At 41.2% G+C, this 26,961-nt stretch overlaps 1 protein-coding gene across 2 annotated transcripts in view; it reads right to left on the reverse strand.

The window, feature by feature from the left end:
- Window positions 1-26,961, reverse strand: part of TECRL (trans-2,3-enoyl-CoA reductase like) — a 130,315-nt gene that overhangs the window by 31,818 nt on the left and 71,536 nt on the right. Inside the window, exons 3-4 of one of the 2 annotated variants that reach the window (XM_067556902.1) lie at window positions 11,228-11,272; window positions 8,578-8,666 (exon numbers count right to left, since the gene is read on the reverse strand). In XM_067556902.1, the coding sequence (XP_067413003.1) occupies window positions 8,578-8,666; window positions 11,228-11,272 (134 nt within the window). Of the gene's footprint in view, window positions 1-8,562; window positions 8,667-11,227; window positions 11,273-26,961 lie in introns of both variants that reach the window. The other variant, XM_067556901.1, reaches the window with a different exon arrangement.

The following is a 26,961-nucleotide window of genomic DNA, read 5'->3' on the forward strand; positions in this document are numbered from 1 at the left end:
AAGTGTCTGAGGAGGAGCAGTGGTCCGAGGAGGAAGTCTGGCTGAGTCAGCCAGAACAGCCACAGAAGCACTGGAGGAGTGAACAGTGAATGGGGTGCAACTCCTACCCCACACCAGGCCTGCTGGCTATGGCAGAAGGGAGGAAAGGCCCCCCAGTCTCAGGTTCTCTCTCTGGCTAGGGTAACCGGATGTCCCGATATTATCAGAACCATTCAGATACTAGGGTCTTTGTCTTATATATGCAGCTATACCGTGCCCTCTCCCCAAGTCCTGATTTTTCACACTTGCTATCTGGTCACCCTCTCTCTCCCCAAACCCGGGATGTTGGATGCCACTAGCCATTCCCATTCCTTGCAGAGGACTAAGGCTGTGTCCGCCACTTCAGTAGGAACACAGACCTACCAGCACCTCCCTCCCTCCCCCCCAAAAAACCCCCAAGTGTACAAATTAGTGTACAGTTTTTATAGCTTTGTATCTATTCAGGCACAACCCAGGTGATGCATGTGCATTCCCATCTATAACCTAACTCCAACACCAACATAGAATTACTGGCAGTTACGGGTCACTGGGTGTATTTGCAGGCCAGATTTCCAAAAGAATTCATCGTCCATCTGCTCCCCTGTCAGCACCTAGGTGATGTGGCCCTTTTCAAAAGCTGCTCATTTATAACAGCAAGTAGCATTTCCATGGAACTTTTCTTCTAGAGCGCACAAAGCTGTTCACAAAGGAGGTTTAGTATCATTATCCCCATTTCACAAACTAAGGCAAAAAGAGGTTCAGCTATTTCACTCAGGTCACCAGAAGAAGAACCGAAATCTCTCAAGTCCCACTCCAGTACACTAACCATTAGGCAACACTGCCTCCTTGCTTATTTAGCCACCTAAATGGGACATGCTTGAGTGCTAAATTCTTTTAGAAATCTGGCTCATTTGGTGCTGAGCATTTTGGGAAATCTGGCTATAGTTTAAATACCTAAAAATGTATCAGCTTTTCAGTATAATAGCTTCTTGGCTAAATTCCTTACCGAGTCTGTCCTTAAAGAATCAAACTCTTTCTGAACTGTATAAAATGGACTCCATGGATCTGGGATAAAGCACACGAGAGAACACTTTTTGACGATCTAAAGAATCTATTAACCACATCCCAAATACTAGCATTTTACGAAGTTCCCCAGCCTACAGCCAGTTCAGCCAATACCACAAGCAGTGATCTCACTGGGTCCCTACCCCAGCTACACAGAGATGCTTAGAAGCCTGTAGCTCTGTTCCAAATGGGTTTCAAATTCTCACAAGCAACTGTTAATAAATAGTGCAGGCACCCTCACATACCCAACCATGCCTCCAGCCTGGTGGCACTGCTCTGCTACAATATGAAGAATCACAGGCATTCAAGGTAATCCAACAATATTCTGATCAGTTTACAATTGCTGCATAATTCTCCCAGTTCTGCAAAATCCATTGGTGCTCAAGCAGCATAAATCAGGAGTCAGCCAGAATTCCTTAGAGCCACGTACAAAGATTTTGTATATAATCACCAGTATATGCCAGGCAGAGTAACAAAAGTCTAAACCACAAAATTATACAAAAAAAAAAAAAAAAAAAAAAAAAAGGAAAACGCTGCAGCGCCTACAGTTACAGTTAAGAATGGGTTCACAAGTAAGAGGATGGGATTTTCCAAGGATAAATTCAATGGGATTTGGGTCCCTTAGGCAACTGGGCAATCCCAACCAGCAATACTACTTAAGTAAATGTTACACACCATACCTCTGGGTAGATCGTTGGCAGCGGGGATCGGCCATGGGACCCCAACGTCTAAAAGCAAAAACCTCTCCTGCTTGAGCTAAAAGAGCCAACTTTCATTGCCAAGGCCATAACAATGCTGCTCATCCTGCACCTCATCCACCACTACAAGAGAGAGAGTGCCACCCACAGTGCATTACATAAAGCTGTTTGCTATTTTATGATACAGATTAAATTATCCTGTCCCACTAACCTAAACCCCTTTCTGAGATCACCCATACAACAAAAGAGATTGGTACCAGGACTGGGTAGCCCTCTAAGGATCACCAGCTATTGTGTCAGTCAAACAACTCCTGATTCCACTGTTCAAAAGTCGTATGAAGTTGGTTGAGCAGGGCCCAGTTACTCCTGGCCTGCAAGAGCCCAGAAGAGACATTTTGAATGGGATTTCCAACAGCACATAGTGTTGGCCTACCTCGGCTCCCACTGACATCAGTGGAAAAACTACCATCATCAATAGGAGCAAGAATTAGGCCAACTCTCCACATTTATGACAAATCCACCCACCCCTGCTGAGCTACTGTTCCCACAAAATTATCCAATCATAGACAGATCAGATGGCCAGAGTCTGCCAGCCTTCCTCAAAGAGAGTAGCACCTCACTTTTACAGTAGTCTCATTGGTTTCTCTGGAGTAAGGCACTGAGTAAAGGTAATAGAAACCAGCCCTTAGTGATTAGGAAAATGTCTTGGTTAATTTAGTGTTCTGGAGTTCTTTCTACATTGTCTTTGCCCTTACAACAATAACAACCCACAGAGGAGGCCTATAATACTTATGAACACATTCTTCTACATGTGCTATGCTCAACAGCACAGAAAACATTTGCTTCTCCTAAAATGCATTGTGGTCCTCGCTCCCCTCCTGGAGAACAGACGTTCTGGCAAGGTTAGTCATATGCTTGGGCTTTTGCTCCTGAGACAGAGAGAGAAACAATCACAATATTCTACTTGGCCTTATTAGCCGTGGCATCTGAAGAATTATGATCAGCCTGAAGGTTCCTGCTTCCCTTATCAGTAGATTTCACTGCAGCCGCTGGGTAGTAACAAAGGGCCGAGAGCATATGTGGGCCAAAGAAAGGCCTAAACAACATTATGCCATGGCCCAGTGTCAGCAAAACTCAATCTGTTCCTTGTTGATAGCTCTGGAAGTTGAAAACTATTTGACTTAATTAACTAAAGAACAAAACCAACCATGTGTGTGTAGTTTGCCTTTGCAAAAGGTTACAACATTTTCAAAGTTCACAGGGCTGACACATGTTAGTTCATGACTTGTCCGGTTGTGCCAAGGCAAATCAGCATGCATTATAGGTAACATTATACATTGAATCAGAAATCCCAATCACAAGCCAAGTGTCTTAGATTTGAGGTCACTTATGTCTGGAAATTATGGTCAGAGAAGGGACTGTAAAAAAAACAACACCTTCTTATTCAGCATATCTGTTTCCTGGGACCAGATTCCGAAGTGATGTAAATGGATGTAGCAAATCAGAAAGGTTTGTCAAAATGCTGCTATCTGAAACCTGCATGTGTTAGTCAATATTAAAACAGCTGTATACTGAGGACTTTGAGCTAGTTAATAAAATTGTATGTTCTTTTGCAGTTATCACGAGTGCAGAGTTTCAGTTTACCCCAGAATTCTTTGGTGGTGCATTATAGAAATCAGATACTGTCCAATGGAAGAGAACAATTTTTCCCCAACATTTTTAAAGGAATATTACTGTATAAACTAGGCGAACAAATGATTCATTTTATATTATGATTTACATACACTGGCAACACTTTAGAAGTTGTTTCTGGTGTCCAAGATTTTACTGGTCTGGTAATTATCAACTTTTACCTATAATGGACATTGCTTTGGAATTGGTTTTCCCAAACAAAACCAGAAGAAACCTTTTAAGCATGACTGTATAGTGATCAAAAGTTTGTTAGTTCCTTTGAAGACACAAAAGGCTCACTTCTGAAAGAGCTCAGTGCTCATATAGGTGCCTAGATCCAGTGGCCAGATTTTCAGCAGCTGAAAGCACTTGTTGAAAGCAGATTGTGGGGAAGAACTGTTCTCAGTGGGAATGTTAGTAGTGGAGTGCTTTTGAAAATCTGGCTACTCCATGTGACAAAGCACTTAGGAGCCTAAGTCCCATTGACTTTGGATGAGATTTAGGGTCCTAAGCATCTCTGTCACTTCGGGCTAGATCCAAAAAGTGACTGAGACACTGCAACAACTAACTTTTAGGTCCCTGTGGCCAAGTGAAATCCTCAGCTCCGAGTTAGGTGCCCAGGCTCCCCATACACTGCATGAGGAGAGTTAGGCACCTAGAAGCCAATAAGATAAGCGGACAGCTGTCAATGCTAATGAGGCCTGAAATGCAGAGGGAAGGGATGGGGCTTAGGACCCAGATTCACAAAGGTGCCTAACTCCCATTGATCTGGCCCTCTAGATGCCTGGCTGAAGGAAGAAGCCAATCTCTGCTTGGGGTTCTCAGCAGTGAACTCTATCCAGGAGCATACGCCAGGTCTGCCCTTTCTCATGAAAAACCAGGATGAGGGACAACCCACCCAGAATACCCAGTGTCCTGGTGGCCATCCCTGCCACGTGTAGCTGGGGATCCAGCCATCCCTCCCATGTGTAGCTGGGGATTTGGGGGGCACTATTATAATAATTAATAACAATAAATCATAAACAAATAAAAGTTTTAAATTCCTTTTATTGTAAAGTAAAATAGTTTATGCACAGTAACTATATTGTTATAGAATAACCATAACATAAAAGTTCTGAGTGTTTAAACTAAGTGGCACAGCTAGGAAGAATATTCTTCCCGCTGAGAATGGAGACAATTTAGTATATGGAACACAATGTGGTAAAATGAATATTGAGAAACCCATGGAGAGGACTTTTTACACAGAGATTAAATAGTAAAAGATGCTACCACCCGTTGTACTGATGCCTCACCATAAATTCATTATTTACAATGGGAAATTAAGTGTTAGTTAGGTTGCTGTCTTAGGCTACAGAAACCACTGGGAAAGAGGAGATTAAATGTGGTTATTGCATATTATTTAGTTGTACAAACATGAAGCAGCACCTGAAGCACTTTTTACTTTGCACAGAGGTTCTACTGTTTCTTCCCCTCAGCGGGATACTGGAAAAAGAAAGGGGGCCAAATCCTCAGCTGGTAGATCACTTGATGATTTCCTGTTCTATTTATTCCCTCTGAAGCACCTGGCATCGGAAGACAGGAGACTGGGCTAGAGAGACCATTTGTCTGACCCATTATGGCCGTTCTTACGTTCTTATATGTAAATCAGCTTAACCCTAGGGAAGTCAATGGGCCATACATGGTAAATTGAATGAACTCCACTGAAATCAACAGTTATGCTGATTTACACCAGCTGAGGATCTGGCCCCAGTGGGGGAACTAGACAGTCAAAGGGAAGGGCATTTTGGGGAGATGCTCCTGCGATTTTGAGTTCAAACTCCAAGAAACCACCTTTCAGGGTGCTGCCTTCTGCCCTGGAGGGTAAGCAGAGATCTCTGCGACATTCAGCAGGATAGCTGCGAATGCCTACAGGTGAGAGCCTAGAGGGTAGGACTTTAAGAACACCATAGGCTGCAGGGAAGAGACGGGCCATCTTGCAGCTCTAACCCGGAAGCTGTCCTTCATCAGGCAGTCTGGTGGTAGCCTGCCCCTTCCCGATGTGTCTGTAAAGCACTAGCTCTTTGCTGAGCACAGTAAAAATGGGTAACTGCTGTAAGTGATTTGCAGTAATGGTTAGTAATCTGCAGTGATTGCTACCTACCTGGATTCATGAGGAGCAGATAACAGGCCACTCCATTATCCTTTATGCGGCAGTGGCGTGGTGGCATGGAGGAGCCACAATGCCCAGCTTCTGAGGGTACGTCTCATCACAGAGTTAGCCCAGGCTATAGCCCACACGTTGCCCCTAACCCCCTTTCTATCCACACAGAAAAACCCCTCCCTGGGCCTGAGGGTGCATTCAGACTGAGCTAGCAGGCACAGCTGAAGGGCTAAGCTTGTGCTAGACTTCTATTTCTGCCTGGCTGGCAACCTGCCTTCTGTGCATGTGAATCAAGCGTGGCTGCCATTAGTCCTCCAATGCTATCCCAATTCCACCAGGGTCATATAGCCTCATCTAACTCCTCCCTGTTTCTGCACTGCGTTTTAACCCAACATTTTGCCTGCTCAAAAGTGGTGGACATGCAGCATAAATAGAACAGAGATGCGATCCAAGAAATCCTCCTGCCAGCTGTCCAGAAGCACACACCAACCTCCTGGGGAAGTTGTGGTGTGAAGACCCACTTCTGTGTTTAGCAGACAGGAAAGAAGCGCACTGCTAAGAACCAGGAGGTTATGCCATGAGAAATCCATCCCAGCACACGGGGTAGCACAGAAACATGGATGCAGTTACATGGGTCGGGCGCAGATAGCACTTTGCAATGGGGATGCTCCAGGTGTACTAAGCTACGCAGGGCTCTGCAGTGAAGACTTACTCTGTAAGGACTAGCTGGAATTGCAGGGAGCATAGAGGCTAGTATCTGGTTGAGAGCAACTCTCTGGAAAGAGGGCAGAAAGTGGGTGGAGCCAGGGCGCTAGCCTGAGAGAGAAGGGGGCAAGTGTGTTGCATCTCCAGAGGGGGTATCATAGATTAATTTACCGCAGTGCAAACTAGTAGCTTTGGAAAACATTTGGATTCTCTAAGGTGGGAGTCTTCTTGATGCTCCTCTGCCCTGAGGCAGAGCTATGGCTACCTGCTGCAAATTAGCTTGCCCGATTGACTCTGACCAAGAAATTGAAATACTAAGGGCCTGATTCCCTCACAGTGGGCTAGTATGGGCCCTGGCCATACTCAAGACGAGCAGGATATTCACACTCCCTTACCTTCCCAATCCTTGTTCAACCCAGTCAGACCTTGGGCATGGTGCAGATCACAGGCTCTGCTGTCTTGCTGCCCACCCCTTCCCACAAGAGGGCTGGGAGAGGGTCAAGAATACCTGCCTAGCACATGCTGAGAGTAAGCTGTTCCCTTGTAAGACTTGTGGTAATTCACTCACTCCTGACCAAGAGGTAGGTAGGTCCCTAAGTCACAGTTCCACTTCAGGGCTCAATGCCCCTGAAGCAGAGCTGAGCTTGTAGGTTCCATCTAGCCCTTATTTCTGAAGCAGTCTCCTCTGACCGCCAAGCAGTAAAATGCTCAGGGTGGGAAAGGCTATGAAAATCTGGACCTTCCCCATCGATGATAATTAAAAACTAATCAAATGCACCATTAAAATAAGTGTAAGTCATTTACAGAGAGCGTTAATTGCTATGAATAATGATGTACTTCCTTTGATCACTTTCAAAAACCAAGCAACTCTAAATAATATACATTTCTGCATGCAGAAACTAGGAATTCCACTGCCCCAAAAGCTCTGTTTGCTGTAGGGTCTGGGGTGCCACAAAAATCACATTTCAGATTTTTCAGAAAAGCCATAGCGTACGGCAGCATGGGCTAGTAGACAGAGCACTGGACTGAATGCAGGTGACTTGGATTCTAATCCCACCCCTACCACCAACCGGCTGTGCAAGGTACGTCTCCCTATACCTCTGTTTCCTGTCCTACCCTTTAACTGTCTTGTGCATTAAGACTGTAAGCTCTTTGGGGCAAGGACTGCCTCTTAGTATGCATTTATACAGCACATTTATCGGTCACCATCCCCCCCCAGCCACTGTAATATAACCAGGGTTGCCAACCATCTGTAAATTTATGGAAAGTTAGTAAAAAAAATGTACAATTTTAACAGTGTCTGTAAATCTGTAAATAAATGAAAGTGTCCATAAAATTGGGTAGAAATAAAACATTGTATTTTGACATCGATTGTCATCGTTCAGAATCACTTCATGTATCAAAAAACCACACCGATCATGACTATCAATTTCCTGTTTTCTATTATTGCACATGCCCAAAGAACCTGACTGATCAATTTACTGCAGCTAAAACAATTGCATAATGCCAAATTCCTGTGTACAGAATATCACGAGTGAGTACACACTTTTGTGATATTATTGCATTGTTTATGGTATTTTTAGTGATGTCAGTAAAAAGTTGACCATGTCAGTAACAAAAAATCAACTTCAGATCTTCATGTCAATAAAAACTAAAATGCAAGGTTGGCAACCCTGAATATAACTATGTTGCTATTTAATAAAGTAAATGTCAGTATCTATTGTAACTTAGACTATTATTGTGGCATCCAGTATCAAAGAGGTTAAAATACCTTGGAAAACTTAGCCTCATTAGTCAGCTTCATCAATGTAATCCATGGCCTGACCCTTCCTAATCCCCTTTCAGGTGAACTGCTGGGTAAACGCACTGAGACACTACAATTTGATTATCTCCCAGTTTTAAGTAAAGTTTTATATCTATATCCTTTCATTCTAAAGCCAAAGAGCCTGTGCAGTAAATGAATGTCTTTGGTTAAAGGTTCTTCAGTGGTATGTTACCCTAAGATAAAATAAAATTGTTTTTAAAAATTGATTTTTTTCCTCCTTCGGCACTATTGTTATGTCCATCCTCTAATCTTTAATTGGATGTCTGAGTTACTAGTTTGATAACTTGGCTGACTATCATTCAATTCACGTTTGAGGGATGATAAAATAATTATGCAATTTGACATGAAGGAGGACAGGCTAAGGAAGTGGGAGTAATCTGAAGTTAAAATGTGTTTTACGTTAAGATCGATTGTGTTGATTGTTACAAAGACATACTTACTGCGGTCCAACTGACCTGCTGACCCAGATCTGTAAAATACAGAGTAATGATGGAAGAAACGGCCAAGCTTTGAATGCTAACAGAATCCTTCAAATAGGGCCCATCTAGAGTAACAAAGAAGCAAGAACAAATGGTGTGAATAATACACATCCCCTTCAACGACTCAGCATAAAATGCAAGACACACAGGAGGTAAGCAATGGTTATGATTCACATTCCACCCCATGAACTGTGCCTGAAGTGAAAAGGACATTTGTTTTATGATTTATTTGGTATCTTCGATTCTTACCATCTAGGTCTAAAACAATCCTATGTGCTCTAGATTTTATTTTATCCTCATGATGATTAAAGTGTGATGATGCACTGCACTGAGAAGCAATGCACAATAGCTGTTACGTTGTTGTCTCATGTTCATCTACTCTACAAGGGACTTATTGTACAAAATTGCAGAAACCTTTTTGTTAATCAGTTTCAGACAATGCCTTGGAAGGTTTACAGAAAGGCAGCATGGAAGACAATGTCTCAGTCCCTGAATCCCTGAACTGTTTCTAGGCAAATGTGTGCTTTTTTCATGCTCAGTGATCATTAATGATGAGTGGAACTGCAACCATTAGGAAGTCAAATTCTGTTTGGACAAGCTCCTATAACCCAAAAACTCTATGTGAACTTTCTCTGAACGAGACAGACTTCTTAAATCGGAGCATAGAAGAGCATTTCTCACACTACTTCAGGTACCTGCCTCTAGTCCTGCTGGATCCAGGACGTACGGAATATAGTAACAGTAGTAGTGGTGGGGAGAGGTAATACAGTTTTTTAAGAAGTAGTGGATAAGGCAGCGGACTGGAAATTAGGAGACCGGTGGTTTGTTCCTGGCTCTGCCACTGATTTGCTGCGCGACCTTGGCTGAGTAACTTAATCTATTTCCCCTTGCCCATCTACTTTATTTAACTTGTAAGCACTTCAGAGCAGTCTGTCTCTTAGTATGTGTTTATACATCAGTGGGGCTGCTACTGCAATATTACTAACAAACTGACAAAACTATTTGAACTTCCAAAAAGATTGCTTCATGTTTTTGGAGAAAGTCCAAGTGTCTTTACATATCATCCAAGTCAACGGGCTATTGTTGATGCTGTTATCTAGCTTGTCATACATGCTTGTCATATAGCATTTGTCAAATGCACAATCCAGAGCTTTTTGTCTCTTGGAATTTGTGAAGCATTTTGCAAACCAGACCAGAGATTCTTCCACCCTTATTTATGTGGAGAAGTACGTTACTCCTTGAGAGTCATCTCACTGAAATCAATTAGTGAGTAACATTGCACGAGGAAAGCCACATTGTATGTACTGGGCTAGATTCCAAACTACTGGGTGAGTTGGGTGCACTTAAATAAAGGCCACATTTTAGTTGCCATTTTGGCATAAAAAGTCCCTTTCAATGGGAGTTCCTTATGCAGGATAAGGATAGAGTGTAGTCCTAGGACGTCTACCTTTTATCTTTCGTTTTCTTCGTTCTGGAGGTAGAAACATACCAAGGCGTCCTCAATTCCGGGGGTGCATTGTTGGGGCTTGTGAAAGGGTCGACCTATCTGATGTGCTGTGTGAGGAGGCAAGGTTTGCAGAAGGGCCCAAACTTGGAAACAGCATTGGCCTCCTCCTCCGGATGGAGGAGGGACTCCACAGAAACAGATTGGTTGGGACCCTTCAGAACAGTGCAGGGATGGGGTGGGGGGAAAAAGTGCCCTAAAAGGGCACCAGTGGAGGGTGAAACAATAACGGCCACTCACTCAACAAAAGATAGGAGCCACAAAGGAAACTCAGGATCTCTAAATGGGGGGAGGGGCAAATAATGAAAAAAACATGGGGGGCGGGTTGAGTCAGAAGTTCAAAAATCAAGGATCCAGAAGAGGACACAAAGTAGGCAACCCCAGACACTGCCCACAGTTCCGTGAAAAGAGCTGAAAAGTCAGTGCAATTAAAGGATCTCACCTGTTTGATCCTTACAGGCATGGGTGGGCTCCACCCAAAAAACCCCACATGCAGCCCAACAAAAATGAGTGACAGAAAAACAAGGATCAACTCATTGTGAGGGATAATGAATGAAAAAACAAGAAGGAAAAAAAGTCATAGGGTCAAAACAAAGGAAATGGAGGGGGGCATGGTGCAAAGAATCCTGGATGGTGCCCAGTACTCTGCAGAGGAACCAATGGAATAAAAAGGGAACAGACTGACATCCTTGGGGTATGAAGTCCTATATTTATCCATAGAGGTGCAGCTTGGGCACTGGCAGAACAAGTTCCCTACACTACCCATCTCATTCAATAATGAGAGAGAGCGTAGACCGGTCTCCATGGTCCTTTCAGTCCTCTGCTTTTCTCTTGAGGCTGCTGAGAAAGGTGACGACTTGTGTGGTAGTTTTGCACTAGTGGCTTTCCACTGAAAACTCCCATCCCCATACTAACATTAATATTTGGCAGCGAACACTGAGCTAGTGTAACATGAAAATCCTCTGATTCCTTAGTTGATGGGGAATCTAATTAGCTAGTCAAGCATATTAATTAGCAAAAAATGCTAACGGCTTAGCCCATATGGCATAACACTGTTCGGAAAAAATACCAACAGACTCGTAATAGACTAGTAGGTGGTTTGACATCCAAATAAATACTTACTGCGTTCCAGTTGCAGGCCAATACGGGAAGGGTACCACTGGGGACCTATTTAATGCATAAAGAATTACATTTAATTTCATGGTGTAGCTTCTAAATCTCATTTCTTACTAGTAGCAATCGTGTTCTTTTACATCGTAGTTAGAACCTTGAGACCATAAAACTGTCTACATTTTTAACTCTAAAAGTCAAATACAATAGAAACGGGAAATGAGTGTACAGTACATATAGTTATAGTAGAAATTGCCCAAACCGTCTGATTGGCTCAGTTTGAATGCTGTGTGTGTAATCAGCAAATCAGTAATGCAGTGTGTAGTGTGTGAATGCCCAAGCCTCATGGAATAATTGCACTGTGGAGTGTATGGAGTGGAGGGGGTAGGAGTCTATGTTTATTTTAGCCTTTTGTTTGATTTACATGTCAATCTCACCCAATTTCCAGGTAAAAAGCTAGGTTTTCTACTAGAGCTGTTTGGAAAATGTTCTTTTTTCACTTGCAGGAAAAGTTCCGTAAAAACTTGTTTTCACCAATCTTTTCAGCAGAAAATTTAAACCTTTGACTAAAAAAAAAAAAAAAAAAACACCCCTAACCCTCCTAAAACTGAAACCCTTTTTTTTCAGGGGGGGAAAAAAAGCCCAGAAAAATCTTCAATTTTTTACCCCAATTTTTTCAGTTTGGGGCTTTTCCAATGAAAAATAAAATATTTTTGAGGAAAACTGACATCTGTGAACATTTTCATTTTGCTGAAAACCCAAATTTCCATTAAAAAAAAAAAGGTTTTTGATGGGAAAATTTTCAACCATCTGTATTTTCCACCTGCTGAGCCTGCAAACTCCATCTGGGGGAGTGTGCAATACACAGTTTTAAAAGGAAAAGAGAGGGACTTTAGCCCTACTTTGTGACACTCCACCAGTGCAAAGTGCCTCTAATCCCCCTGATCCAGCCCACAAATCTCCCCCAAGTAGGCGGATCATCAAGCAGCATGGAACCACTGAATGAGCTCCTATGCCATCCCTACCCCCACTGCAAGTGAAGAATACATTGCTGGGGAAATGGGTGCATCTAGTTCTCCTCTGTCCTCCTGAGATCCCTAGGAGGCCTTTGCAGCCATTGGCTGCTGGCAGAGGTTAGACCAGCCTTCAGAACACTGAGACAGACTGGATAGAGGACAAAGCTAAACAAACCAGAGTATGATTAGAGAATTCTTACAGAGCAATCTGACTTAAAAGCAACGGATGTAATAGATTTTAAGAACATAAAACCTATCCAGTCTCACTGAGGATAAAAACTGACACAGGCTGTCCAACCTCACTCCTTAGTGTCAAAATCCCTTCATACATCAATTAAGTCACTGGCAAAACAAAATAGAAGGCATCTGTGTAGCAAATAATGGGTAAGGTTCTGGGTGATTTCTATTAGTACCCTCATGAATCACACAATTAAAATCAACCTCTAGAGGCAAAACCTTATGTGCTGTGGAGTGTGCTAAGGTCATATCTAGACAAATAATATAGATTATGTTGAAAACATTTGCTGGCTCTGGTCAATGTTGCATCCTTTCTAGGGTTGACCACACCCAGGTAATGTGTTTTAAAGCTGTTAAACCCTCATCTACATTTGTGTTTTTGAAACACATTAGCAAACATTTTTTTAAGCAGAACTTATTTTCCTAGACAAGGCCTAAAGGAGCAGCCCATCTTTTAAAGATTTCGCCTTCCTCTCGGCAAGGGCATAAACATTGATCCAAACGCACTATCATGGACGCAAAGTAGCCTGATCTATTAACAACAACAAACACAGCAGGAGTCACATTTTCTGAAAATATAGGAGCAATCCCCAGACCTTTACGCTGGTTCATGGTGTAGAAAGACCTCTCCCTTACAGCCAGTCAGTCAGTCCATTCAATTCATGGGGTTCACATAAATAAGAGATTTTAACTCTCTATGTGACAAATATTCAAACATAGCCATTCCTTTCTTTAGGTCTGTGATGTACCTGTTAACATATATTATAACTTGCTCACCATGCTCATTTACTTACCGTGAGAAAACATAGGAAAGGTGGAGGACATAGGTATCATTTTGTTACTATGTCGCTGTTTAAATTGGTGATAGTGGCAGTTGCAGGCAAATTGAAACAGTTGGAAGCTGAGTACATTGGAAAATCCAGCCAGAGACATCCAAAATGTTTTATAATGGTTAGAAGACAGCTAAATAAAATCCTTGTTTGTAATAAAAATGAACAAGTGGGTAGAGCTGGATGAAATGTTGTGCCCAAATTTTGAGGTGGGGGGATAAAAAAAAATGCAGATTCACTGTTACTGATGTTTATTAAAGATTCTGAAAGGTTGAATATTTTTGTTATTATTTGAAAGAAAACCTTAAAAAAAATCTGAAGAAAAAAATCAAAATTTTCATTTTGACAGTTTTTGATTTTTTTTTGGATCAAAATGACTTTTTTTTTTCTTTTCCAAAATGTCCTTTAAATTTTATTTTTTTAAAAGGATAAAAATCCTCAAAATTGAAATACAATGTTTCTCTTGGGTCAAATGAAATGTTTTGTTTGACCTGAAAGGAAAATGTTTCCAACTTTCTGATTCACTGAAAATTTTGAAAATTTGCTGTTTTCAGTCTGACCCCAGATTATTTTTTTCAACTTTTCAAAATAGCCAACAAACCAAAATGAACATTATTCACCACATTCCTGCAGTTGGAAAAGCTGTGGACAGCAGAGCTGAATGCAGACATTAGCCCACATTATTCTCTAAAATATAAGAATGCAGCCCAGAACTCTCTTGTTTTATTACAGAGGGAGTAACTTTTTGTCAGAGTTCAGTAGCAGAATGCAGGCACTAAACTAGACAAGGTATATGGATGATCCAGATCAATTTTAGCTCTGATCTCTGCAGGCCAAAGAATTACCCACAAACTGATGCTAGAAGCACAAGAAAAAAACTACCTATCAAATAAGTACCAACTAATTTTTTCAAGGTAGCAGAACAGACCTTGGCTATTAGAGATAACAAAAGGAAGATAGAGAAACAGCAGCTGTCAGAAATGTCACGTATATGATTTGCTCCAGGATAGTAGATATTAATAGTTATTTGGGCCTAAAATGCGATCTGTTCACGTTAAACTGATTTTTTTCACCAGGCATTACTATATGTTTCAATAAAAAAAAAAGTTTGCTTGATTCTCTGCTTTAAGGCACAGCTCATAATCTTCAATAGGGCAAACAGAGGCTGTGCTTTTAGGCATGTAATCCTAAATTTCAGTGTATTATCACCAAGATCACCACTGCTTTATAAACAAACTACCATTTTAACTCTGCCTTCTCCATGGAAGAAGATTTTTAGCTGCATATCCAAATTAAAGCCAACCTCTGTTGACTTTGCTGCCCAGCTACTCTCAGATTCCACAAGGAAGAGTTGTTTATGGTTTTCATGTGAGCTTCACAAGATGTAGAATATTGCAGTGACTGAATTGTGACAAATTAGACTTGTCAATTGCTTAGTTTTTCAGGTGTTCAGAAACCGTCTCTTTGTTCTGTGTTTGTACAGTCCCTAGCACAATTGGGCCCTGCTCAGTGACTAGCTCATAAGTGCTACCACAATTACAGCTGGTAGGAACATTTTGAAAAAAAATGACATTTCAACAAAGTATGTCATTTTGTCAAAGCTGAAATGAGACCCTTTGGTTTCAAGGAGTCGTAATCAAAATGGGGCTCTTCTATTGGCTCTATAGGAGATCAGAGGAATGGAAACCTACCTTATAAGAAAAGACTCAAGGATTTTGGCTTGTTTAGCCTAAGCAAACAAAGGTTGAGGGGAGATATGCTTTTTCTCTATAAATATCTCAGAGGCATAAATGTCAGGGAGAGAGAGGAGTTATTTAAGTTAAACACCAATGTTGACACAAGAACAAATGGATAGAAACTGGCCATTAACAAGTTTAGGCTTGAAATTAGATGAAGGTTTCTAACCATCAGAGGAGTGAAGTTCTAGAACAGCCCTTAAGGGGACCAGTAGAGGCAAACAATCTAACTGGCTTCAAAACTGAGCTTGATAAGGTTGCAGAGAGGATGGTATGATGAGACTGCCTACAATGGCATATGACCCACATGTGACTGCCAGAAGCAAATATCCCCAGATGCTGAAGATGGGACACTAGGTGGGGAAGTCTCTGAGTTACTACAGAGAATTTTTTCCCAGGTGTCTGGCCATTGGGTCTTGCCGCCATTCTCAGGGTCCAGATGATCGCCATATTTGGGGTCAGGAAGGCATTGTCCTCCAGGGATTGGCAGAGACCGTGAGGGTTTTTCAACTTCCTCTGCAGCATAGGGCATGGGTCTCTTGCAGATTTAAACTAGAGTAAATTGTTAATTCTCTGTAACTTAAAGTCTTTAAATCATGATGTGGGAACTTCAGTAACTCAGCCAGAGGTGAGGGGCTAATACAGGATTGGGCTGAGGTTCCGGGGCCTGTGATGTGCAGGAGCTCAGACTAGATGATCACGATGGTCACTTCTGGCCTTAAAATCCCTGAGTCTACATGCAGAGCTGTCACAGTTCGGAGGATTAGTCTCCCTTGTCAGTATGAGTTCACAAAAAGAGAGCTGGGAGAATAGTTTCTGGCTGGTGTAAACAAGTAGTCATTACAGACAGTGGAAATAGTTTCACACACCTTGTAGTGTACACAGCTTTTTCTTTTAATGTTTAACCCCCCACCACACACACACACACACACACACACACACACACACACACACACACACACACACACACACACACACACACACACACACACACACACACACACACACACACACACACAGATGATTTTTATTTAAAAATAATTTAAACAACATTCTAGTTAAAGAGAATCCCGTGTTATGTTTTAGGGTTGGAAGAACACGGACAATCTCCAGTCTGTTAAAAGGGGATATCCTTGTACTATGCATAATTTTATATACCATTTAATTCTTCATTAGCATTTTTCCTCTGTGCCTTCTATTACAATCTAAACACAATCCCCAAAACATATGTGTCTGAATCTTACCTTTTAACCCTTGATTTTCAGGAGGGTATAAAATTAGGCAAAGCAAGTGTGGCTATCCTTATAATTAATTATTGTTGTTATATTTCTAATTTATAAGGCAAGAAGGGACCATTGTGATCATACAGTCTGATCTCCTGTATAACACAGGACATAGACTTCTCCAAATTAGTTCCTGTTTGAACTAAAGTATATCTTCTTGAGAAACATCCAATCTTTATTTTTAAAAATGCCAGGGACAGAGAAATCCACCATGACCCTTAGTAAATTGTTCCAATGGTAAATTACTCTCACTGTTAAAAATTTGCAACTTAATTCCAGTCTGAATTTGTCTAACTTCAATTTTCAGCCATTGAATCCTGTCTTACCTTTCTGTGACTGATTGAAGAGCCCTATATTTATCAAATTTCTGTTCCCCATGTAGGTACTTATAAACTAATCAAGTCACTCCTAAACTTTCTCTTTGTGAAGCTAAATAGATTGAGCTCCTTGAATCTATCACTACAAGGAACGTTCTGCAATCCTTCAATCAATCTCATATTTATTTGTATTGCAGCAAAGCCTTAGAGCCCCCATCATGGAGCAAAACCTCATTGTACGTGGCCCTGAAAAGCTTCAGAATATTAATCTGAATGCCACACGGGTCGAGCAGAACTACAATAAAAACCAAGTTGTTTGAGCTGCTCAGGAACGAGTTCTTTCCCAGAGAACTTTTTTTACATGAACCTTCTACATTTTTCAGGTTTTCATGGAGAAAACAAAAAGTAAAAATGTTTCCAAAACTTTTCAGTGACAATTTCTGTTTTTTTCAAAAAGCCATTTAATTTAATTTTTTTTTTTTTTTTTTTTTTTTTTTTTTTTTAAACACACACACGCACACAAGGTTCAGATGAAAAATGTCGACTACCATGACTAGCACAAACAATTACAATTCAGGACACTTTACAAAGATTTAGTCATTGCATTAAGGATTGCCAAGATGAAGAATACATTTCCTGAACAGTATGAGTATTGGCCTTATTTGGTTACGGGAATATTTCCAAATATCACTCAGATGACAGATACTGGGGAATGCATGTTCTGTCAAGGAGGCAGAGATTACAGAGGGATTTTCAAAACTCACGCGAGTGTTCCAGCCAAATAAGTAGCTTTATTTAGACACTCAGGCATGTGACTTTTGTGACAATGAGTTTTAGTCACTCCTCATTCACTTTTCGTGCTGGCTAGAAAAGACTGCCATTGCCACTGTGCGTGCTGAGCTCCTGCTGCCCACCAACATTGCCACTCGTGTAATCATTCCCATCTGCAGGTTTGCCTGCTCTGTTCTTCTATAGCTTGCCCAACTAGGGCTGTCTCTCTCTCTCTCTCCCATGTCTAAAGGAGCATGCGCTCATCCAGAAGAAAAAAAAGCATTCAAAACTGAAAAAATTGAACACAACACACAATTAGATAGCTGAACTCATTGCTACATGATGTCATCAAGCCCCAAATTAAGCAAGACTCAAAAAGATATTGGACATGTGTATGAATAAGCACAGATATTAACCCTCATGAGTCAGGGTTTAAACTAATCTCTAACTATTAGGAGTTAGGAAAGTCCTTGCATCTTCTCCTGAAGCATCTGGCATTGGCTACTGTTTGAGGCAGGAAACCGGACTGGATGGATCTTGGATCTCAGCCTGTCTGGCAATTTCTGTGTTCCTATTGTAGATTTTAAAATCTCCATTATTTTCCCATCACCTGTTCTTATGGTTATTTGGGTTATATATTATTTTCATAGCAGCAGCAGAATGCTAGATATTTGAAAGAGCTATGAAGACAAAGTCACTGATCTAAAGTGTTTGCAATCTAAACTTGCAAACAAGTAACAGAGGTTGAGAAGCTACAAAACTGGGACACAGATCATGTGTCTTGAGAGTGACTTTAAAAAAAAAAAAAAAAAAGGGGGGGGGGTCATTATTTGATTATTGGATAGTGATTTGGGGGCCTGGCATCACACTAGCTAATACCTCTATGGCCTGATTAGAATACCCTAATCCATTCCAAATAGCACCTTACTCCACAAGGAGTTGCACTGAAATAAAATGGGTGTGTGTCAGAGAGGGATTTGGAGGCGAGAGGACAGCATTATGACAGATCAGATCAGGAAGTGGGGGGGAGGTCTCCAGATACAGGGAGATGCATGGAAGAAAGCCCAGATGGGGAACTGGAGAAAGAAGTCAATTAGTTGTGCTGCTTGGAGGAGCAAATGGAGATAACTGCAGAGAGAGAGTCAGGAGCTGGGATACACAGAGCTTTGAAGATGAAAGAAGTTTCAGTTTGATATAGGAGGCCAGTAGACGCCACGATGGTGATGATGCTCTCACTCTTATGTCCACTTGCTAGCCTGATTATTTCCATTATAAACTCAAATCTGCCTGCATATTATCTCAACAACAGGCCTTCCAGATACAAATTTACAATCAAAGACACTGGAGTATTTACCCAACCTTCCTAAACAGAAAGGATCAGAGCCTCCACTGCTGTGAATGGGGGCGTCACTCCATGGAAGCACAACAGGGCTACACCTCCTGGCCCCTACTGAGGAACCCACTGTGAGAGCTAAGCCTGGCCTTCTTGAAGCAAATAGGAGTTTTGCCAGGATTTGGCCCTACCAAATGAATACACACCACCAAGTAAGACAACATGATGAGACTTTTGATGCTTCTAGGTTGGTCATTTGTAGGAACTGAATCTAGTTTCTCTGATCTCTACTGCCTGAGCTGAAGAGCCAATACCCTTAATTTCAAGAAAGTAGCAAATTTATTTTCCTTTTAAGTGTTTGAGTGATTAGAGGGTAACAAAGAGCCAGATAACTTTGTCATGCACTACTAATGCTAACACGGAGAGGCTAAGGTGATTCAGAGATTCCAAGGTGAGAAGGACCATTGTGATCATCTAGACTGACCTCCTATCTATCACAGGCCAGAGAATTTCCTCAAAATAATTCCTAGAGCTTACCTTTTAGATCATCCAGTTTTGATTTAAAAATTGTCAGTGATGGAGACTCCACAATGTGGATGGGTGAGGTTCTGTGCCCTGTGCTGTGCAGGAGGTCAGACTAGATGATCATATTGGTCCCTTCTGACCTTAGAGTCTATGGGTATGTCTATACTGACGGTGGCAAAGTCGCTGCTGCCAGGTCGATCTTTCTGGATCGATTGAACAGTCAGTGTAGACCCGCTCAGTCGATCAGAAAGTCGACTGAGTAAAACCACCCCCTCAAGTAGCGTAGCGCTGCATTGACAGGAACACAGTTCCCGTCAGCACAGTGCAGTGAGGACACCGCACAGAAGGGAAGCACAGCCGTCGAATCGCCAGGTCAGTGTAGTCCAGGGCTATGAGACCCTTTGTAAGTTGTCTCAATGGTAAATGATTCTCAGTGTTAAAAATTTACACCTTATTTCCAGTCTGAATTTGTTTAGCTTCACCTTCCGGCCACTGGATCGTGTTAAATCTTCTCTGCTAGACTGAAGACCCTATTATTAAAGATTTATAGGTAGGTGATTATAGACTGTAATCAAGTCACCCCTTAACGTCCTCTGTATCAAGATAAATAGATTAAGCTCCTTGAGGCTATGACTATCTAATGACACATACTTTAAGCATTTTCACGGCTTTCTGGAACTCTTTCCAACTAGACGCCAGAAATGGAGACACTATTTTAGCAGTGCCAAATACTGTGCCAAATACTCAGGTAAAATAACCTCTTTACTCTTACTTGAGATTACCCTGTTTATGTATTAGCTCTGTTGGCCACAGCATAACACTGGGAGCTCATGTTCAGCTGATTATCCTCCAACATCCCCAAATCTTTTTCGGAGTCACTGTTTCTCAGGATATAATCCTCCATCGTGTAAGTATGGCCTACATTCTTTGTTCCAAGATGTATACACTTACATTTAGCCATATTAAAATGCATATTTTTGCTTACAACCAGCTCACCAAATGATCCAAATAACTCTATATCACTAACCTATCATCATTATTTATCACTGTCCCAGTTTTTGTGTCATCTGCAAACTTTATTAGGGATGATTTTGTTTTCTTCCATGTCATTATAAAAATGTTAAATAGCGTAGGTCCAAGAAATGATTCTGCGGGACCCCACTGGCAACACATACGTTCTATAATGATTCACAATTATATTTTGAGACCTCTCAGTTAGTCAGCCTTTAATCCATTTAATATGTGCCATGTTAATTTAATCTCTTTCTAGTTTTTTAATCAAAAAGTTATGCGGTACCAAGTCAAATGACTTATAGAAGTCTAAGTATATTACATCAGGGGTATTATCTTTGTCAACCAAACTTGTAATCTCATAAAAAAAAAAAAAGATATTAAGTTAGTTAGAGAGGATCTATTTTCCCTAAACACATTTTGATTGTCAGTTATTACATTATCCTCCTTTCATTCTTTATTAATCAAATCCTGTATTAGCCGCTCCATTATCTTGCCTGGGATCAATGTCAGACTGACAGGCCTATAATTACTCTGGCTATCCTGTTAAACTTTTTAAAATACTGGCACAAAATGAGCTTTCTTTCAGTCTTCTGGAACTTCCCAAGTGTTCCAAGACTTAGTAAAAAGCAACATGAAGGGCTCAGTGATCTCCTCAGGCAGTTCTTTTAAAACTCTTTGATACAAGTTATCTGGATCTGCTAATTTAAAAATGTCAAAAAGAAGCTACTAAAATTAGGCATCCTCCTGAGGTACCAATGGAAAGGAAAGAATGTTATCAGATGATATGACTACAACATCTATTTCTTTCCCAAATACAGAACATTTCTGCCTTTTCTCCATTATTATTGATAATTCTATCCATTTCCATCTGCTAATGGATCAATGTTAGGATTCTTTTTGTTCTTAGAGTGATGTCTCATGTCTTAGCTCCAAGAAGGCAGCACGCCATCCTCTTGTCTGCCTGTCCCCTGTAGAATATTATTTCGATTCTGCTGAGTATTGAATCCTCAACAAGGATTGTTGTCTTCCTTGGATGGTTGGAGAACTCATTGTGGGCAAGTTTGATTTTTCTTATAGGTTGGGCAGAGCTGCCATCTAGCGGTGTGTTCTGTACCTCTCTCCATTCCCTTGGACCAGCTGGATCTTTCAAGGTAACTTCCACAGTTTCCACACTGAGGACCTGTTATTGACTGGAAACTTCTAGCTCTGTGGAATTCCTCCTGGTCATCTCCTTTCTGGTAGCCACAGCTTGGCCATCCTAGTCTTTCTCCAACTGTGTGTAATGCTGCTGTGACCGCTTGCCTCTGGTGGTTACAAACCAACAGGCCTCCTCTCTGAATTCCTCTCTCTCTGACTCCTTTGTGGCCGGCTCTGTTGTTCCTTGAACCTGGGTTTACTGATGTTTCCTGAACCTGGCTATCTAGGAGCTCCTAGCTTTTCTGATTTTCAGTAGCGTTTCTGCCTCCCTTTCAATCCAAGAATCTTCTTCTCCAGCACAGAAACTCTTCCAGCAACTTGCAATTCATGTTTAGGAGGTCCCTTTCTGAGTAATGCAGGAAAGAAAACATGGCACATCTATTGCAGGTCATACCACTGTTCCATTGCTGGCCATCTCAAAATTGCACATAAGGCTGAACCTGGAAGGAAAGCCTCTCACAGTCCCCTCTCAGTTCCCTCTGAAACTCTCGTGTTAGCTGTCTCTGTCTCATCTCTCAAGTTCACCGAGCAAGTAACTTTTTATACCTGCTTTGCTCAGCTCCGTCCCTCACCACCAGAGACCAATTAACCTCTCAGAGACTTCAAAGAGCTACACAGCCTGCACACAGAGAGCAAAGAAACAGTCAAACCACCAACTCACAGACAGACCAAACAAGGAGTGATGTGCTGCTGTAAATAACAATATCTGATTCTTATATAGCCCTTTTCATCAGAAGCTCTCAAAGTGCTTTACAAAGGAAATCAGTAACATTATCCCCATTTTACATATGGGGAAATTGAGTCACAGGGTGGTGAAGTGACTTGTCCAAGGTCACCCAGAAGGCCAGTGGGTGAGCTGGGAATAGAACTCGTGGTCTCCTGAGTGACAGCCTGGTTCTACAGAGCTGGACTTTCAGTTTTAGCTCTAAGCTTTACAGGTTTTGTCTTATTCCCATCAACATTGAGAAGTCACGTAACACACCCATTAGAAGCAGAGGTAGAAACTGTACCTTAGCCTCAGGAGATGGAGGGGTTTGTGTTGCCATTTACTAAGGATTATTGTTCTAGGGACTTACACAACTAGAATTTCAAAAGGGGTCCTAGAAATATCCTTGTGCAACTTATCTGTCTGTGGTATCCACCTAGTGCCTCTGTTTTTAAATTGGGTTGTAAACTGTTTGCAGCAGGGAGCATCTCTTTGTTCTGTGTTTGCACAACACCAAGCACAATGGAGTCGTGGTCCATACTGAGGCCTTATTGTAATACAATTAAATACAACAATGACAACATTAACTCCCTGAAGACCATAATCAGCTTCAACAATGGAACCCTATAAAAACAATATACAAAAACCCCAAAGATCACCACACTTACCTCCACGGATCCAGCAACCATCCCAGACCACAACAAATCTGTTAGCTACAGCCAGACATTGAGGATACGTCTTCACTGATGGCGGCAAATTCGCTGCAGTCACATCGATTTCTCAGGATTGATTGAGCGGAAGTGAAGACCCACTCAATCGATTCGGAAATTGACTTAATAAATCCGTCCCTAGAAAAAGAGTAACGCTGCGTTGACGGGAAGGCACTTCCCATCAGTGCAGCATAGTGGAGATGGTGCACAGAACAGACTTTAGGAAGTTGACGGAAGATACACAAGCTACTCTACGTAGCTTGCATATCTCCCGTCAACTGCCACTGAGTTTGCCAGTAAATGTAGACCAGGTCTGAGACACCACAGAATTTGCTCCAAAGAGAAAATCTGGGATACACAACTAAACACACTTAAAACCACCTTCACTAAACAAGGACAGTCTAGCAGATTGCATCATGGATTGCACTGCCCAAAGAGCCTGGAAGAACTTGCTTCAATACAGAAGAAAAAAACCCTGACTACAGATCCCTAGCTGTCACTTCTCACTCTACACTGGAACCCATATGGGGTATCATCAAGCAGTTACAACCCATACTCAATGGGGACCATATCCTGAAATAAATCTTTCCCAAACCCCCTCTTCTGGCCTTCCAACAATCCCCAATCTTTCCAAGCTCATCATCAGAAGCAAGCTCCCCACAGACCAGGACACACCAATTCAAAGTGGCACCAACTGATGAAAAACCTGCAGACATATCTCCACTTCTGTAATGATCTGTATCATCCACAATACATCTTTCAAGATCCCTGGGTCCTACACATGCCTATCAACATGTGGAATACCTCATCCAGTGCAAATGCCCCAACCAACAGCTATGTAGGTGAAACCAGATAATCACTATGCCCTCGAACGACCTCACACAGAAAAATGGTAAAAGATCATAACACGTTGTTTTCACAAAACAATCATTGCATATCTGACCTCTCGTCCACACAGCAAACGTGCATAACACCTTCAAAAGATGAGCCTGGGAACTCAAATTCATAGTGCTGCTGGACATTAAAAACCATGGACTTAACAGAAATACTGGGTTTATTACAACAATTTCATCTATACCTATATTATGGCCTAACCCTTCATTGCCCACTCCATTTTAAGTGATCTCCTACAGCTGTGTTAACGGCCTACACTTGCCTATATGTCCCACCTTGTATTTAGCTTAGATGTTATAGTTACCTTTCCAGACCTGAAGAAGAGCTCTGTTAAGCCCAAAAGCTTGTCCATTCCACCAACAGAAGTTGCCCCGATAAAAGATATTACCTCACCTACCTTGTCTCTAACAATAATAGTATGTATTGAATGGAGCTGTGGTGATGACAGACAAACATACAATGCATTTATCAAAGTGTGGCCAGATCCCTTTTTCAAAGTAAGCAGAAAATAACGAGAAGGTTAACCTGTATTCCAGAGGAGTCTGTTATATAGAAAAGCACCAAACCTTCCCAGCAGTGCAAAGCCATTGACTCTTGTTTTTGTGTGCTTTGGATTAAAAATGCCAAGAAGTGAGTCAGCCTAAAATCATAGGAACTAGTGACATTTTTAAAGGTTCATATAAAATTTTAAAGGCTCTCAATGGTATTACAGCTGCATGACTCCAATTGACTTTAATGGGCGCTTCTTGGAAGAACCCCCGCAGCATGCTTTGAAAGATCAAAGATAAGCCTCGTGAATTTTCCAGTAACTATGTCATTGAGAGGTTTCCTATAACATTATAATTTTATACCATTTCATAAAAGGTAAGAAAAGTTCTTTCAGTGCTTTACTTCATGCGGTCATAAATTATATGATTGGATGTTAATTAGTTACAAAGTATTAAGGAAGAAATCTTAATGTATATCACAGGGGAAAGAAGAAGGAAGGCGAGTCAATGCTTCTCCCTCTGTGAAATTAGGCATTTTCTCTCAAATTCAGCCTTTCAACAGTTATTCCTTCAAGCAATGAACCAGCTAAAAAACAGATAATGGATTTGATGGACATTGTTTGCAGATAATTAGAAGACTGACTTTCCATCAACTGCTAACTTTATTATCAGCTAAATTGTTTGCTTTTGATTGTGTTTTACAACCCATGCATCTCTAATAACAAAGAGGCTTAATAATTACGTGCAGCACCTGCTGTGATATGAATAGGACAATATGAACAACAAAATTACTATAATCAATCAGCAGCAGTATGTTTTTAAAACCCTTGGAAACATGGGATGTTTATGAGTATGCTGCAAGAGGAGCAATTCATAAATATCCCATCAGATGATCACAGTTTGCTATGCACCAGCTGAGAACTGTAACAGGACTTTCCCACAAAATACTCTGCACCTATACCTGAATAATGTACCTCATCAGGTTAACATAACTAGGGCGTAGATATAATACCTATAAATCATTTGCATTATGCTGCTGTGAAACTCCCATGACTGGAATTTAGCTGTTTCAATAGCGTATATAGATTGTGGCCACGCACAGATTATTTGACAACTAAACTTTTCGAGGTCTTTCCATTAGAAGTGAATGCTGAGCAAATGTCGGTATTCACATTTGCAACCTTTAACCAGCAGCGGTCATGAATACCATTTCTATTGATTGACATGGAGTGTCTGAGAATTCTCAAGAACACTTCTGAGTAACCAGGGGTAGATAAGGATATCATGATCCTGACAACTGAGGCCTCTGCTGAACTGAAGTTTTGGAGTATTGCTGTGTCAGAGCAACGAGCGCTCACAGAACGCAGCTGAAATGACTGGAGGTTTCGTCTCTCCACTTTCATTTTGAGAAAAACTTTTCATTTCGATTCATTCTGTGAATACCAACACCGGTGACTCGTGGAGAGCTGTGCAAATAATTGATTTGTTGGGTTGTGGCAATTCTGAAAACATGGGAAGACATTGATTTTTCTTCAAAATTTTTGATGGATTGAACTACTGAGAAAAGTGAATTTTAAGTGGAACAAAACATTTTTTGGAATGTTTCATTCACCCCTAAATTAAATATTTTGTTTCAATTTCAAAGTTAACTTTTTTTAAAAAATAGATAAAATTGATGGTATGAAGGTGTTTCAATTAAAAAAAATCAAAACAAAACACTTAAACCTTTTTAGAATTCCCCGTCCCCATCCAACACAGACAATTTGGTGAAACTGACACAAATTCACAAAACACTTTGGTGTTGCTGAATCTACCTTCTTCTCTTAATTTTTTTTGCTGAGCTCAACTAATAACGCTCGTGGCAGCCAACAGTGAGTGAAGCACAGCCATCCATGAAGGAAGCCATTGAAGAAATTCATCGCACCCAGTAAGTCTTTCCTGTGAACAGCTCAGAAAGAATACAGACGATGGCTGTCTATGTGAGTCATCGAAGCATGTAAGGACACGTGATATGTTCATGCGACCCCGACCACCATCCTGTGCCAGTAATTTTCCACAAACAGGGGCTGGAGGCTTTGTTTGGGACAATACATTTTCATGTACATAAAGGATATAAAAAGGCAACTGAGACATCTCCATTGTGCCTGTATTTCCTGCTTCGTTTCTCTGGGCTAGATTTCTAAAAAGGAAGCTCTAAACAAGGACTGATGACCCCCCCACTCTGTTTGGGTAATTCCAGAGAAACTTTTGCAAGCTAGCCATTTATTCCATCACTGCTTCAAACCTGAAATTAAGGACTTTGCAATCACTTGTATGTATATGGTCTATTAATCATTTATAACTCTCATACTTTTATTATTAAACCTTTAGTTTTTAGTTACTAAAGAATTGGTAGCAGTATGATGATTGGGTAAGATCTGAGTCTTGTCCTGCAAAGGTGTCTGGTCCCTGGACTTTGGAAGGACCACTCATCTGAAAAATTGTTTTCAGTAACCACTCATCATAAAGTATAGTGTCTGGATGCTGAGCCAAGGGCTGGAACGCCCAAGGAGATTGCATTTACAACTTCTTGTTAACCAGCGTGACGATACAGAAGTTCACTTTTGTTACTGGCTTCGTATAATTGAATAACCACGATTTTGGGGTGATTCTGCCCTTTCTTTTAGCAGTCTCTCCTGAATTTGTCATC

This window comes from Emydura macquarii, unplaced genomic scaffold (genome assembly GCF_026122565.2).
Source record: "Emydura macquarii macquarii isolate MOO-44397 ecotype Brisbane River unplaced genomic scaffold, CSIRO-AGI_Emac_v2 contig_1790, whole genome shotgun sequence".
Taxonomy (NCBI): domain Eukaryota; kingdom Metazoa; phylum Chordata; order Testudines; family Chelidae; genus Emydura; species Emydura macquarii.